Below are 17,318 nucleotides of genomic sequence, written 5' to 3'. Positions count from 1 at the left end.
CTTTTCTTGAGTCATGAAAATAATATGAAAATCCATCTGCCCCATTCAGATTGAATTTTTTTTCATCACTAATGATGACTTTCTTCCACTCCTCAGTCCATGACATCACATTATGAGCAAAGGCCATCCAGGCTAATTTGTGACGGGTACTCAAAACTGGCTTTTTTTTCTTACTATTGTTTTTGACTTTTTTAATAATCTTTGGACATTCCTAACTTTTGTTTGAACTCCAGCTTCCTCAGCAATCGCTCTTGCTGTTTTACAAGAGTTGGATGCGATTCTAAGAATATTCTATTTCTCTAGTAATGTCAAAGCAGGGGGCCTCCCAGAAAAACGGTGGGTTCCATATGTCTCCTCGTGCCGAATAAACTTCGTGTCGGATGAAAAACTCTACTTGATTCGGTGGGCTATTTCCCTACTACTCATCCCATCCTTGTGGAGTGAAAAAATCAAACGGTGGTCTTCTTCGGAGAAATACTTATTTTCCCCCTAACTCACGTTCTTTTTAGGTCTATTTTGAAACAAATTTAACACTACACTGAAGTGGAAATGGTATTTTAATGATTTTAACTCTAGAGGATTAAGAAAATAGTAAACAACAAGTGTGTCTATCATTTTGACACATATAAAATGTCAATATTTACTAATATTTGATTTAAATAAGCCTCAAGGTCCCCATTTCAATATCATAATTTATACTTTAAACTGTACTTATAAAAATAAAGAAAACGTGAAAAGTTTTTTTAATTTCAATGGGCATGTCTAACAATTTGACACTGAGTGTATATTTAAAATTTATTTTCATATTTAGATTAACTCAGTGGTGCAGTATAGTGGGAAAGGCAGGCAAATTTAAAATAAATAGTAATAATATTTTGTGAAAATTTGAAATATTTTATTTCGTGGCTTTTTTATTTGCAACCTATATAATACATGATAAATATGATTGTTCTTGCCCAAAAGTTCTTTAGAATTACTGTATATTTTAGTCTTTTAAATTGAAATACCTAAATAAGGGGGTGGCAATTTTTCTCTCTGCTCTTGGTGGCTGACAGCACACTACGCTACTGTATTAACTGTTGTGTTTTTATCTCCAATTTTTTTTTACCTAATATCAATTGTAATTTAAAAAAATATATAAAGTGTAGGTCATATGTTGAAACAACTCTAATAATATTTATAATTAATTAAAAAAAAAAAAATTTATAACACTCGTTCTTTTTTTAATATTAGAATAAAATGAAAATTTTAGCTAACAACCACAAATTCAAAATGTGTTTTTTCTCTCATTTATAACCTTGAAACATTGCTGTAAAGTTTTGTTCTGTTAAATTCTTTTTAAGAGCAAATCATAAAACAATCTCTGTTGACAGTTATATTTGCCACCCCTGCTTTCTATTCTCTTTTTCGATGACTGAAATAAATATATTTAAAAAAATGGTACCTGCCATTTTTTGGCTCACTATTGGAGGTAGAATTAATATTTAGGCACCAGATCAGACAAGGAAATTTCTCAGAAAATACTTAGCTTTTTCTATTCGAAGGTGCTTAAAGCGGCTAAATACTCATATGGAGCAGGGTTGCTTATCCCCCACCCTCGCCCCACATGTTCGGGGGTGCTCGCTCATTTGGGGCATTTGCCCAAGTGAGTACCTGGCCTTAGGAATCTTATTTTATGATTAGCCCTCACAGAAAATAAAATAAAGAAATTATATAAATCTGAGTTGGTACAATATAGTCATAAATGTTTTCCATGTCTTCAACATCTGATTATAAATGTCTTTCCATGTCTTTAGTTAATTATTTAAGTATGCAGATGGTAACAGTTAATTACCAAATTAGAGTAGCTTATACTTCTTCCCCATAGTCTGGGATCTATCAGATACTAATACTACCTATCAGATACTAAGGTTTGATAATTTTCAAAATTTTAAAAAGTGCCAAAAATTGCATGAATAGCAGCTTGCAAACAAAAAACTTTTTAAATGAATGATTTAATGAAATTTTTGGATGTTTTCTCTAATCTGACAAGACAAATCCAAAAAAATGTTTTCAAACATTATGTAACTAACAGCAGGCAAATAACCAGGTGGATATGTCTCAGACCACTTCCTAAATAATGATTTAATAAAATCTGAAATATTTGAAAGTTTACAAATATTGAAAAATAATGTAAAAGATAACAATGAGAAATGTTTTCTGGAATATAATAGTGCATTTAAAAAAAAAAGTTTACAAAAATATTTTTGTAAAAATAAAGGTTTAAGAAAATATACAGCATTTCAAGATACACGGGCTAAGTATTGGACATAGTGACCTAAAACTTAGATAAGAGTTTCTTTATGGGGTTGTACGTATGGCTTAGACCAGAGACAATTATTGCTCTGGGTTACTTTTACCCATCTTACCTGAAGAGAGCATGGAGTCTTAATGAATCTAAGATATAAATTTTAGAATATGCCGAAAATTATCCATGAAATAAGAAAATTAAAAAAATGGATTTCATTAAATGTTAAATGTAACATTTCTAGAAATGTTTATTATAAATAACTACAGGAAAATATCAGGCCTGATTTAATTTGTGTCTGCTCAATCTTTTTGACCATATAGCAAGTATTTATACCTGTTGAATTCCAGTATGATCTCTTCAGACAATGGAGACACAATTGTTGCAGAACATATGTTGGAACTTGAACAATATATAAGCTTTTTATAAGGTAAAAAAAAGTTGGGCCTGACATAAATAAAGCAATGGCCGATATTTTCCTTAATAGTTATTTCTGGTTTACAACTGGTTAGTGTAACAATTCAAATCTTTGTGCTGCTTTTGCTACCTTTTTTATATTTTTTAGATTTAATATCACCGATTTATTTAAGTTGGCGATAAGAACATCAAAAGCTATGGGAGCATATCTCCCACCAACCAGATGAATATGATAACTAAGATGAAAAGGACAATTAAATTTTTGTCTCATTAATTTTTGCAATTGTCAGTAACAAATTTCTGGGAAATTAATAAATTGGAAATATAAAAAGAGAAGTCTTGTGTTATTTTTGCTTGTATAAACCTCATCAGGGCTGGTGTTTCTTTCTTCAATTCTTTTATACTTCATCATTTATTAATCACATATACTCCATGATTTCATGACGTATACCTCATCTTCTACATATTGTGTTGGTCAACAGTATGAGTACATGAATTCTTACTTAGTTTTCAAGATGCTACTATTCAATTAATTTTTAAAACACATACTAGACGTTTTATGAAATCATTATTTTTTTTCTTATTGTATGGGTTATTTTAGGCATATTTGTAAAAATTAGAAAATGTTAAATACTGTATACTGAGAAATTAAATAAAATATTTTACTAGGGGAGGTACTTTGATTAACAGACCCCAATTTTTTGCTTATGACATAATTTTTGGACCATTTTGACGTTTTTAGTGTTCTCAAAAAGCTTCTAACATATTGACAGAATTCATCATAAAATTCGTCTTGGAAGAAATCTGAGAAGATTCCACTCGTTCTTCTATATGCTGTTCATCATGTAATTTTTGAAATTGTATCTTAGATTGACCAAAATCTTCCAGAAAACTGAGAGATTACTTTGGAATGTTCATCAGGGGAGGCACCTAGACCAACTAATCCCATATTTTTTCCCACATCACATATTTTTGGCCACATTTTTAGATTTTCAATGTTTTCTATATATATCTATCTATCATTTGGCGCTACAACCATGCGTTCTGGCCTCCTCTATAAGCCTCCGCCATTCGGTTCGGTTTTGGACTGCTGCCTTCCATTGTCAATGTTCTTAGATTCATTAAAATCTTGCACAAAATTGACAGATTTTATTTATTGGCTCATCTCTAAGAAGTGATTTGAAACAATTCAGTTCGGGTTTTGTATGCTGTAGATTATATACTTCTAGAGGAATTTTTTAATTTGTCCTCCAGATTAATGAACAGCCTACGCAAATTTGACTGATTTCATTGAATCTTTCAAGGGCGACGGTCTAAAAAAGTTATTAAGTGGAGATTGGTATAAAGTGAACAAATTCAAGCGAATTAAGATATGATTAAATGATAAGCCAAAGAGATAAAAATTAGAGAAATGACAGGAAGATAAGTATGTTTCTGTAAAATATCAAAATATATGATCACCATAGGTAGGAGAAATATACCATTTATTCTATATTTGACAGGATTATGTTTTAAGATGGATTTAAATGGATTCAGAAAGTAGTCTATTGTCATGGTTGAGATCATTGCATTAGTTTTGATTATACCTCCATCCTAGTCACAGTTCTTTACTACAAAAAAAAAGACTACTTTCTGAATACATTTGTGTCCATCTTGAACCTAATAAAAAAAATATATATACTTTTTTCTCTTTTTTTTTCCTTAGTATATAATAGCATTTTAGTTACCTTAACTAATCCTACCCTTTTTGCCCTATTAGTAATAAAAATTTTTTGGTTTATCATTTTCAATGACAAACCTTTGTAATCGGCCAAGAAAAAAAAAAATCATACCTTCCCTGAGCAATTCCTGAGGAATTTTTCCTGTGTCTATCAGTCTGGATGAAAAACAGCCTATTCACCTTCTAACTTTCCCATTTACAACCTGCCAGAGTTTCCTTTCTAAAATAGAGGTAGTAGAGTTTGTAGGCTACAGAAAGCAAGCTGATGGATATATAATTTTTACACTTCGTTTTAAATTAAGGCTCCAAAATTTGAGATTTTAGATTTCAACATACACAACACAAAAATCAAATTAAAATAAGTCATCCTTAGGCCGTCCAGTGATTTTCTCCAAAACTAGCAGGCCGATTTTTTTTTTTCTCTAGTTACTGAGTACTAAGTTATATTAATAGTTACTTCCATTTTCTGGAATCATAAGATATTTTTTCATATTAATGGGTTTTAGTTCTCTCCATTAGATGATATAAACATTCATTTTATGAAAATATAAGTCGGAACATAAGATATTGTTATGAGTGTAACTAGTCTCATTGTATTGCAATCATGGAAATATTATTTAATTGATTCATCCAATCTATCCCTCTTTAACTAATTCCTATCTACCAGATGCCATTTTAAAACACTTTGCTGGCCACCTCATGTTATACTTTTGGACCATTGTTAATAAATTGAAATTAAGTTAGCAAGTCAATTTCTAGGAAACATCATTTTCTCTAATAGATATCAATATGAAATATTTTTGATCAAGATAATCACTGGTATCTACTGACAAAGCTTATAAGGTTAACTTGTAGCCAATTACAAGTTTGTAATCCTACTTTTTTTTTTTATCTGATTAAAAAGAAAATAAATATTAGAATTCTTGTCAACTACAGCTGTTATCCAGACATTGATGGAAGTTTTGTTTTTCAGACTTCCAATTTTAATTTTTCACATTAATTTTGGCAAAATGGTAAATTAGAGGTGTAGAGGAGAAATTAGGTCTATTATACAATACAGAAAAGTGGCCCATTTGACATTGAATGACCCTTCTGTATATGCTGACCAATTTTCATATCTGTAATTAAAAAAAAAAAAATACGATCATATTATTCATAAATGATTTTTTTTAAATTTAATTAATTTACTTTATTTAATTCAGACCCATGTTGCCCGTATTGTGAGCAAGGCCATGTGGGACCATGTAGTTTTGGTACCCCTCAGAAGCAACATGCTGAGTTCTCGGCTGAAACCATTGCACCGCCGGAGACACCCAAGAAACAAAAGAACTTTCTTTGTGAAGACTGTGGGAAAGCCTTCAAGACTAGAAGAAAGCTGACACAGCACAAGTATTGTCAATATCTCATGCTAAGTTAATTAGTAAACAAAGTACATAGTTTGTGCTAATAGCTTTTGAAATTATTCCTATCTTATTTTAGAATAAATAATTTGTTTCAGGTTAACTAAAAAACCTATGGATGAATGAAAAAGTTTCATTTTCTGAATTATTGAAATTTTTACCACCTATTTAACTTTAAAAATTTGTAAACAAAATTAAAACACAAAGGCAATATGAGATATTACTTCTGCCGTTATAAGTTAATAAAGTGTTAATTTTCAATAAATCAGAAGATGGAACTTTTTCCATTATCATCCCCATTATTACACATATTATTCATTATCACATTTACAACTATTGAGCTCTTGATCCAGACCTCTAGAAAACCCTACAAACTTCATATTCCCAGCAGTTTCTGCATTGCCAGTCAGTAGAGACAATCATTGCCATGGGTTATCTCTTCATAATATGGGGGCACTATGATCATGGATAATTTAATTTATGGTATAACATGGATCATTGAGGATTTTAGGAAAGAATTTTGATTGGATTGTGTACTGGTAGAATTAAATGGTTTAATGGTTCTTCAAAACTCAGTTAAATATGTCTAAATGGGCCTCTTATAGTGATTCTAATGGACCTAAGATACATTGAATAACAGTGGCAGACAGAAAAGATGGATGAAAAAGCAAAAATCTGATTTATTTCATTCATCTAACAATGATTTTTCTTGGTTTTTCAATGGTTGAATGAGATGGTTGGAATTAAAACTGGGGAGTGGAATCTAGAATTGGAGGGGTACAGGTGTTTAAAAATATATTTTTTAATATTTTGCCCTTGAATAAAAGAGAAAAATTGGGTTTTTAGGGTATCATATTTTCTATGAATAATATCCAATGATGTAAGGTTGGTGGTTGGATGTGGCTCTGAACTCAGGAGAAAGAACCTTCTCGAGGGACACTCGAGTGAGGCTGCATTGTAAATCAGAGGAACTGCTTATGGTAATTGACTAAACATAAAGAACTTTGGTCAGAACATGACATTGATCAGGAGTTAACATCCTTCATCTATAGATTTATGCATGAAATGGGTTTAATGCCTCATTTTTATTGGTTGGTGTATTAGTAATAAGATTCTTTATAATGATAGAAAATGGTATATAAAAGATATTAATATCAATAAAATTCATAATAAATTTTGGAAAAAATTTATTTGATTTTCTTCATTTAATAAATATAAAATTAGTTAGCTTAGTTAGGTTATATTTATCTATCTTATTTTATTATGATACTGCTGTACATCCACAAGTGCTAAAAGTCAATTTTTCTGTTATTCATAAATTTCATAATTATGACAGAGTGTTGTTTTGTATACTGTTTCAGGTATAACTATTAAAATGTTTTTCTCTGCTAATATGTAGATAGAAGTATTTTGAGCAAATGAATTAACATTTGTTCAGTAAAGATTAGTATTATATAAAGCTTCTAAGCGAAAAACATTGATTGTGACAAATTATACAAATTAAACCTTTGTCAGAAATAACTGTTGGTTGTACATGTGAGGTATCAATAGAAAATATATGTTGTAAATATCTATAGCAAATAAATAAAATTTAAACCAAAATGATATTTTGTAATTAAACTTTTTTTTTTTAGTATTTACGCTTCATCCACTCAGTAATAATAAAATAAAATGGTAATAATATTTATCAAATAAAAAATTTAATCTCTACATGCTTTTTTATATGAGTTACTGTTTAGGTCTATTCATTCTGGAGAGAAAAGATACACTTGTGAACATTGTACTAAAGGATTCAGCTCCAAGTTCAAATTAGTCCGGCATATGGTTGTACATTCAAAGGTCAGAGGTAATATCATCATTTATCTACTTATATGATCAGTAAGTTTTGTTTGTTAAATTTTAAAAGGTTTTTGTATTAAACAGACTGGGAATGTGAGGCTTGTGGTACTGGATTCAGGAGAAAGGACCATCTTGAAGCACACTTGAGACAGCATTGTGGTGAAAGGACCGTCTTCCCATGTCAGCTGTGTTCTAAAGTAATATACTCTGTATAACATGTACACAATAAGTTACTTACCTTATCAAATTTTGAACATACCTCTATGTTTATATGAGGATAGGAAATAGGAAATGATCGATATCTTTTTTTTTAAGATCTCTGTATTTGATTTTTTCATTTCTTAGTGTCCCTAATTGGCTTTAAAACTGCTCATCTTTTAAGAACTATAGACAGCTAATTTGTTCTATGATCTATTTAACAATTTTGCTGGTTAGATCTTAATTTAGTCTAAACCATTATTAATATTTTTTATTTGTACTATTTATCACTTATTCTGTGAATTCAGAATTTTTTTGATATTGAACAATATATAGTACATGGAATTATTAAAAATATGGATTATATTAACATTTAATTTTTATAATGTATACCATCCTGCTGATAGTTATAATGGTTCCTATTTGGCCTTGGCTGTTTCTTAAATCAACATCTGTGTGAATACTCGTCTGTTATCTTCAGAATTAACAATTTAATATCAAGGAAGACAAAAGTTTTATTTGTTAATTGTTTTCAATTTAATGTGGTAATTGGAATATCATGAAAAAGAATCTTTTAGAGCTCATACTCTAGAACAGACTTACTCCTTACAATTATCGTCCTTGCAACATCCTGATCCTTTCCTCTATTTTTTCAGTGCCTGGAATGTTTTGGAGATTCTTGCCCCTAATATTATAAAACAGGCATTATTGCAGTCTGTTTCTTTTATATGTTTATTTAACCTTTAGTAATATTTGCTTCATTAAGAACCTTGCACAATTCAACAGAATTATATGCTGGAATAGACATTTTCAATTGAAATGTCTTTAGTAATGTTGATCTTCCCACCATGTATAACACTTTTAAAGTGTAATTAGAAATTTTGAAATTTCAAAATGTGTTGGAACCCCTAACATGAGGCCTATTCTTCAGTGATTTTACAAAGATTATTTGCATAGTATGATCAATAATTCTGATGACATCTAAGTGATTGAGCTACTGGTCAAAGGCTGAATAGTATATATGCAAAATACACTCCTTTCCAGTGTGCATTTAAAGTATTTAAGGGATGATGGTTGTTGGACAATCCAGTTTTTAGAAATAAAACATGTAGTATGTTTTATTCTATGTATGCCTTATTGTGATTGACAGTTTAGTGTGTGTTCCTGTGTAAAGATAAAGATGACTCTTTAGTTATGTTCTTTATTTGTCAATACAACAATATTTACACTTGGGATATATCACAAAACATTCATAATTATTATTAACATAACGTTCAGTTTTTTTTAGATAACAACACAAGTTCTTCATAATTAATTAATTGTAATTGATCATATGGCGAGAGGTTTCAAATGGGTTTGCCTCTAAAAAAAATGTAAAATAATGAAACTTTAAATGAATTATAATTAAAAATAGATTTAAAAGAAATATACTAAAGAAATAAAAATGATGATAATAATTTCAACAATGGCAAACCCATTTCAAACACTCTCTTTGCAAACGTCAACTATTGCCGCTGAAGACATTGATCATGCCACCACATCACTCCCCTCCAATGACGTTGGCGCAGAACCTAACAGTTGGCTTTACTGCACGTCCAGAGCGGGTGTGATACGCTGGTTTTGGTTGATGCTGTTCTGCGTCAAGGTCATTTAGATGAGTTAGCAGATCCTGCAGCGGGCGTAGGACTGGACTGAGCCATGTCGGCGTTTCTTTCTACCTGCGTTGTGTTTGCGCCAGAAAGAAGATGTGCAACTTTCAGTCGATCCATCGAAATCGTTTTTGGACCTGATGGTAGTTTTCTAATCTTAAATCTTAAATGTTTTCTCCTTCCCTGAGATTATTCTGTATGGTCCAGAGTACGGTGGAGTGAGCGTTACTGTAACGGAGTCGTCCCTTAGAAATACGTGGGTGCAGTCCTTTAAGTCTCGATGCACAAAAGTCTTGGACATACTGCTGCGGTATGGCGCTGGGTGGAGATTCTTCATGGCCTCCCGTAAGGTCTTCTGTGTTGATTCGGAGTCCTCCCGATGTCCTGATGCCTCGAAGAACTCACCTGGGAGGCGTAAAGGCTGCCCAAATATCATTTCCGCAGCGCTGGCTTCCAAGTCCTCTCTCACTGCCGATTGGATTTCTAAAAGGACTGTTGGTAACGTACTTGTCCATCCCGATGCGTTCAGTGTAGACATGAGGGATGCCTTGAGGGTCCTGTGCCACCGCTCCATGCATCCGTTGGATGAGGGTGGTATGCTGTAGTCCTCTGACGTTGTATACCTAATATACGAGTCAGATTTATGAAAAGATCTGACTCGACCTGGCGCCCTTGGTCAGTAGTTATCCTTGCTGGCGTACCGTAGCGGGAGATCCATGTACCCACATTCGCTGATGCTACCTACCAAGTTGTTATCTCCTCCAGAGGGCGCACCTCAGGCCAACGGGTGAATCGGTCAATGATCGTCAGACAGTACCCCATTCTGTCGGAGTTTGGTAATGGTCCGATGAGGTCCACGTGAATGTGTTCAAACCTGGAGCTGGGAGTGAAGGTACCTGGAGGGGTTACTGTGTGACGGATCACTTTCAATGTCTGACAGGCATTACAACACCGAGCCCATCTCGAGACATTGACGTTCATGTCAGGCCAGAAAAATCGCTGTGTTACAAGCCGTATTGAGGCTCGAATACCAGGGTTGCTGAGCCCATGCAAGCTGTGGAAGATTTCTTCTCGCATGGACTTAGGAATGTATGGCCGCGCCTGAGAGGTGGAGGTCTCACACTGAGACTGAGACTGACGTTACTGTACCGGGAGGTTTGATCCATTGAAGCTGAAGACGGATGTTTTTCTGTAGCTCTGTAATTGTTGGATCCTTCTGTTGTTCTGCCGCTATATGTACATAATCGTCAGTGAATTCAATATCCTCAACCCTCAAAAGTGCATCGGCAATGGTGTTCTCTTCCCAGGGTACATGGCGGATGTCGGTCGTAAACTTGCTAATGAAATTAACCAGACGAATACGCATGGGTGTCGCTGTCTCCGGCTTTTGATGAAAAGCATATTCCAACGGTTTGTGGTCCGTCCATATCTCAAAATGTCGCCTGTCCAGGTAATGCTTGATGGCTCGGTGGATTGCTAAGAGCTCCCTATCGTATGTGGCATATTTCTTCTGCGCTGGGGTGAACGCCTTAGAGAAAAATCCGAGAGGTCGCCAAACGTTACCATCTTTCTGTTGTAAAACTCCTCCCATGGCGGTACTGGTGGTGTTGTATACTAAGACTAGATGAGCGTTCTCTCTAGGATGTCCTAGCACTACAGCATTCTGAATGGCAGTTTTGCAGCGTTCGAATGCTTGGATGGATTCTTCTTCCCAGGTGATTGGTCTCTTATCATTCTTCTTCGCCCCAGCGAGGAACTTGTTGAGTGGAGCTTGGAAGTCTGCCGCTCTGGGTATGCAATGACGGTAAAAGTTAAACATACCAAGGAAACGTCGTAGGTCCCTTATCGTAGCCGGTCTGGGATATGATGCAATAGCTTCAACCTTGGTCAGAAGAGTGCTAATGTCGGTGGCGTCGACCATGTGTCCTAAGAATGCGACTTCCTGGCGTGCGAAGACACACTTCGTCAGGTTTAAAGTGAGACCGTGGTCCTCAAGTCCCCACAAGACTTCCTGTACATATGTTGTGTGCTCTTCTTCGTCTCTGGAGTCGATGATGATGTCATCCAGGAACCACCAAGCGAAGTCGAGACCTCGAAGAACCTGATCCAGGAACCGTTGGAAGGTCTGCGAAGCGTTCCTTAGTCAAAAACACATTTGAAGAAATTCGAAAAGACCGAAGGGTGTAATCACCGCAGTCTTTGGAATATCTTCTTCTGCTACTAGAATTTGGTAATATGCTCGGTTGAGATCCAATGTAGTCAAGATCTTCTTACCCTGCATATTAATGTTAAAGTCCACCAAGTGAGGAACAGCGTATCTATCGGGGACCGTCCTGGCGTTCAACTGTCGATAATCTCCGCAGGGCCGTATACCTCCATCCTTCTTCTCCACTATGTGTAGTGGACTGGCCCAAGAGCTATTGGACGGTCTGCAAATTCCCTCTTCAATCATTTGCTCGAATTCTCGCTTGGCGGTGTTGTACCTCTCCGGCGGCAGGAGGCGTGCTTTGGCTGTGACTGGGGCTCCGTGGGTTACTATATGATGGACGACGTCGTGCTTTGGCTCTTTGACGAAGGATGTTGGTTGTGTAACGCTAGGGAACTGGCGTAGCATGGCTGTGTACCATTCACGGTTGGTACTGAATAAACAGTGGGTACCGGCACCTTAGCTGATCTTCCACGTGTCGTCAATCCTGTTTTCTGGTTCACCAGCTGACATCCAGCGAGATCTACCATAATATTATAGTGATATAGTAGATCTGCATTGGATGACTCACGGTTGCTGTTATGAACCTCCATGTAATTTTGTGCCGAAGACCGAGATCGAGGTTCTTGACTATGCTTCCATATGTGGAAATGGGCGTGCCATTGGCCGCATAAAAAGTGAACTGCATGTTCGGCTTTACTTTCTTGTTCTTCACCGGAAAGACAGATATAGTGGCTCCTGTATCTACCAGATATCTGGTCTCGGACTTTTTGTCGACGATAAAAAGTTGGTGGTTGGTAATTTCGGCGACGAAACCCGCCTAGTTTGCCGCTGCTTCTAGTTTAAAGTCCCAGCTGTCTTCCAACTGCAAGGTTGACAGCACTTGGTAGCCCTTTCTCCGAATCTGTTATGGTAGAAGCAGAAATGCCATCCACTTTTACTCCTCGAAGCCCTGCGATCCCTGTTGGGTGACCTGTTGTTGCAGCAGCCAATCCTGGATCCTGCGGAATTAGCCACTCTGAAAATCCAGGCTTAGTGGCTGGGGGGTCCCGGGCAAGATCGGCAACCTGCTTTAAAGCTGCTAAATCCAGTTGGGCGATGATCAGCTGAAACTTAGTTTTACTATTAGCTATACGACAAGAGCTGAACACTGCCTCAACTTGTATGAACCACAGGTCAGGTTCTTCCCTATAAAATGTGGGTTGCCGAGACAATGCGTTGGGTATTTTCGTTGATTCCATTAATTCCTTTTGCTCCTCCTCACCGGTTAGCAAGTTGATTAAATTGAGCCCATGCATGCTTCACTAGAGTTCAATAAAATTATACGAAAAATAAACAATAAACTTATGTTCGGGGTCACCACTTTAGTGCGTGTTCCTGTGTAACGATAAAGATGACTCTTCAGTTATGTTCTTTATTTGTCAATACAGCAATATTTACACTTGACATATATCACAAAACATTCATAATTATTATTAACATAACGTTCATTTTTTTATATATAACAATACAAGTTCTTCATAATTAATTAATTGTAATTGATCATATGGCGAGAGGTTTCAAATGGGTTTGCCACTAAAACAAATGTAAAATAATGAAACTTTAAATGAATTATAATTAAAAATAGATTTAAAAGAAATATACTAAAGACATAAAAATGTTGATAATAATTTTGACAGTGGCAAACCCATTTCAAACACTCTCTTTGCAAACGTCAACTATTGCCGCTGAAGACGTTAATCATGCCACCACAACAGTATTAAATTTAAGGTGGATGTAAATGGATTTAGAATAATGACCTACCTCTTGCCTATACCTATAATATTATTTGTGATTTCAACTTTATTTATTTATTTTTATAAATTCTATACATTTATAATTTTTATTATATTTTAGTTTATTATTTGAATTTCCACTATATTATTTCTTCTCATGTAGTCTTCACAATATTGAATTATTCTCATATCTCATTTTCATTGTCATGAAAAAAGCATCGGCTCATATGAAACAAAATATATTTGTTTTTTTTAAATTTCTGGCCACATCCCTCACTCTCATCTCTTAAATGTTTTGGGTACACACTAGAAAGGAGATTATTTTGCTATATACTACATACCGTTTGAGCCATAACCTGAAAATGCATTATCTAGATAACTCTGACATGTAGACTTTATCAGTCAGTGATAGCTGATTTGTACCTGGATATGTAAATAATCTTTTTTAAATCTAACAGGCCTCATGTTAGAAGCTCCAAAAGATTTTGAAATTTGAAACTTCTACTATTCTAGGTAAGAAGGTTAACATTACTTATGAAACTTCAACTGACAAACTCTATCCCATTATATAATTCTGTTGGTAATTTTTTATTCATTGAGTAATTAGCCCATCCCGATATTTATGTTTCCATTAATATTGTGACACAGATTTATATGATTTTCTGGCCATCATTAAAGGGAGATTCCACCATATGCTCTAAAATAGGTATTCCATGTTATCAGCTTAGATTTGATTCCATACAATTATTACATATCCAGGAACACTCTGTAGTTTTCAGACATCACTATAGACATAGTTATTGTTATTCCTTCATCATGTGGGTTTGTGATTGATCATTTTTCCAAATGGACATAGACCTACTGTTCATCAATGTGACTGTAGATTCTATTGCAGAAATAATTATCAGCAAATGGATATCTTGTTTTGTTCTAAAAATGTCATTTGAGAATAGGCTAATGTCTGAAATGTCGACCGGATAATGAAGTTCAAAATATCAACAAAGTGTATCGAACATTTAGTTTACATCAAAGTACATTAAACCATTTGCATAATTAAGTGCTGAATAGATTAACTCTAGCAAAGAATAGAGCGATCCTAGTTCAATCTAGCTTGAATTGCACTCATTAGTTGGTTGTTGTTTCCTGTAAAGAAGAACATTAAATATGATTCTAACTTTAAGTCTTATAAAAAAAAAAATTATAATAAATTGTTAAAGGTTTGGAAGGAAATTGAAAAATTTGGTGCGATGTGTGCATCACACAACTTTCAGTTCCCACCCTGGAAGGCTAAACTTTGAAACAAATTTTTATTTTTCTGTTAATGTAAAAATTAATATTTTAGGGTTTATCAAGGTGCAAATAACAAATATCAACTTTGTTCATGCTAGAAATTCAACAGTTTAACTAAATATAGCAAAGCTATTTATGATAGATTGCGATCAGGAGAAATTGGATACGCTCAGCTGTGGCCAATTTTCTAGTCTCTATTCTCCATTTTTCTCCTTTAGTTAACCACGAAATTCTTTCTTAGTTCATATTTATTCATTTTATATTATTACTAACAATGAGAAATGGTTGATTATTTCATTTAAACAAAATTAAAGGTACTGTAATGAAGAATGTTTTGTAAATTCGGCATTTAAGCCCTGCTAAACAATTTTGACGAGGATAAGACCTTACTGATATTTTAGATTTCTTGATTGAACACTGATAAATTGAGTGTAATCAAAATCCTTTAAGATGTTTTTGAGAAGACCAAAGAAATATTAAAAATTGATGCTATAAAGTGGCACTTCCGGTCTGTCAATTTTCCAAAAAAGTTGCTGTACAATCCTAGGCATATACGTGTCTTAAATATGTAATTTCAGTTTCATATGTCTTTTTGTTTTTGAGCCAGACTGTTCACACACGCCGTTTAGACTTAAGAGTTCTCAAAACTTGAATTAAAAATTTTGCATGCTCTCACTACTTCTTATAATCTTACTAAATATTCTGTATTAGGTGAATAAAAGTAAAAAAAAAAAGGTCTTTGTAGTTAAACATAAGTATTGTGAAGATAGTCATTGTTACCTTAGTAAATTATTTGATTGTTGACATTTCACCCATTCATCTTATATTCTAGACTTTTTTATACTTCAAGACAACTTATTATTCATAAGTAAAATGTTGGGATTGGTATCTTAAATCAGTCCTGAAGACCCAACCTACTGGTGATAAGGAGCAAAAATAACCATCAGTCCTTCTTAATCTCTGTTCATTTGCCATCCTAGGATTCCAGACAACAATAAAGATTTTATCTGGTAAATCTTATCTATGGACTTATTTACTGTTCAGAAAAAAAGAAGGTTAAGATGTATGGTGGTAATATTTAGAGAATATCAAGAGGTTAGTTTTCGTATGAAATACATCTTGAACTTAAGGCCAGGCGCTAATTCACTTTAGCATGTGTTGGTTAGGGTACTATGCATGGACTGTATGTAAAAAATTGAATTGGAAGAAAATTGACTTAAAGTGAAAGAAAATGAATATATTGAACTATTTACATGGTTGTTGAAAGTGGACAAGAGAAAACATTTCTGGAATCTATTGAATTATTTACAAGTTTGTAAGAGAGTGACCAAGAGATTAGGTTAATAAATTTTTAATTGGGGACATTGAAAATTACAAATATTGATGAGTTGATGTAATTGTATGAAGATCATAGTCCAGTTGGGTAAGAAAGAAAATTTGGGGTAAACTCACTCAGGTGGATGGTAAGGTGTCATGTTTTCTCTCAGCATTCCCCTCACTCCTATTGTTCCTTCCCTAGCCAGGAAACCACTTCTTGAAGTTTACGTGCACATGATAAGGTTGAATTCAAGAGAAGAAAAAATGATTTTCTCTGAGCCCCAGAAAAAGATGGCTCTCTTCTATCTTGTCTGCCTCTTCCAGCAATTGCTGGAAAGGTGTTTTCTACTATTGGTCACAAGGGGTGTTAATGATGCTTATATAATGGAGCACAATATCTTCCATTTTTTTAAACGTAACAGTCTTGTTCCTTTTAAATACCATGAAAAGTTGTCTTGGTTCTCTGTCCAAAAATTCTTGTGTGCTATGAAAACCACTTCAACTAGTTTATGATTTATACCGCTTTTAAACTTGTTTTCTACATTCTCAAAGTATAGATATACATATATATATATAGGTTTGCCACTAAAACAAATGTAAAATAATGAAACTTTAAATGAATTATAATTAAAAATAGATTTAAAAGAAATATACTAAAGATAATTGTTGGATCCTTCTGTTGTTCTGCCGCTATATGTACATAATCGTCAGTGAATTCAATATCCTCAACCCTCAAAAGTGCATCGGCAATGGTGTTCTCTTCCCAGGGTACATGGCGGATGTCGGTCGTAAACTTGCTAATGAAATTAACCAGACGAATACGCATGGGTGTCGCTGTCTCCGGCTTTTGATGAAAAGCATATTCCAACGGTTTGTGGTCCGTCCATATCTCAAAATGTCGCCTGTCCAGGTAATGCTTGATGGCTCGGTGGATTGCTAAGAGCTCCCTATCGTATGTGGCATATTTCTTCTGCGCTGGGGTGAACGCCTTAGAGAAAAATCCGAGAGGTCGCCAAACGTTACCATCTTTCTGTTGTAAAACTCCTCCCATGGCGGTACTGGTGGTGTTGTATACTAAGACTAGATGAGCGTTCTCTCTAGGATGTCCTAGCACTACAGCATTCTGAATGGCAGTTTTGCAGCGTTCGAATGCTTGGATGGATTCTTCTTCCCAGGTGATTGGTCTCTTATCATTCTTCTTCGCCCCAGCGAGGAACTTG

At 34.4% G+C, this 17,318-nt stretch overlaps 1 protein-coding gene across 1 annotated transcript in view; it reads left to right on the top strand.

Annotated features, from left to right (window-relative positions):
• Positions 1 to 17,318, top strand: part of LOC106683120 (zinc finger protein PLAG1) — a 54,283-nt gene that overhangs the window by 10,089 nt on the left and 26,876 nt on the right. The window contains exons 2-4 of the mRNA XM_067051461.1: positions 5,627 to 5,813; positions 7,564 to 7,670; positions 7,748 to 7,860. Coding sequence (XP_066907562.1) covers positions 5,627 to 5,813; positions 7,564 to 7,670; positions 7,748 to 7,860 — 407 coding nt within the window. The remainder of the gene's footprint in view (positions 1 to 5,626; positions 5,814 to 7,563; positions 7,671 to 7,747; positions 7,861 to 17,318) is intronic.

Source organism: Halyomorpha halys, unplaced genomic scaffold (assembly GCF_000696795.3).
Source record: "Halyomorpha halys isolate HHAL.00 unplaced genomic scaffold, Hhal_1.1 Scaffold468.1, whole genome shotgun sequence".
Classification (NCBI taxonomy): Eukaryota; Metazoa; Arthropoda; class Insecta; order Hemiptera; family Pentatomidae; genus Halyomorpha; species Halyomorpha halys.
The sequence above is the reverse complement of the archived record's forward strand: the minus strand, read 5'-3'. Positions and strand labels throughout refer to the sequence as shown.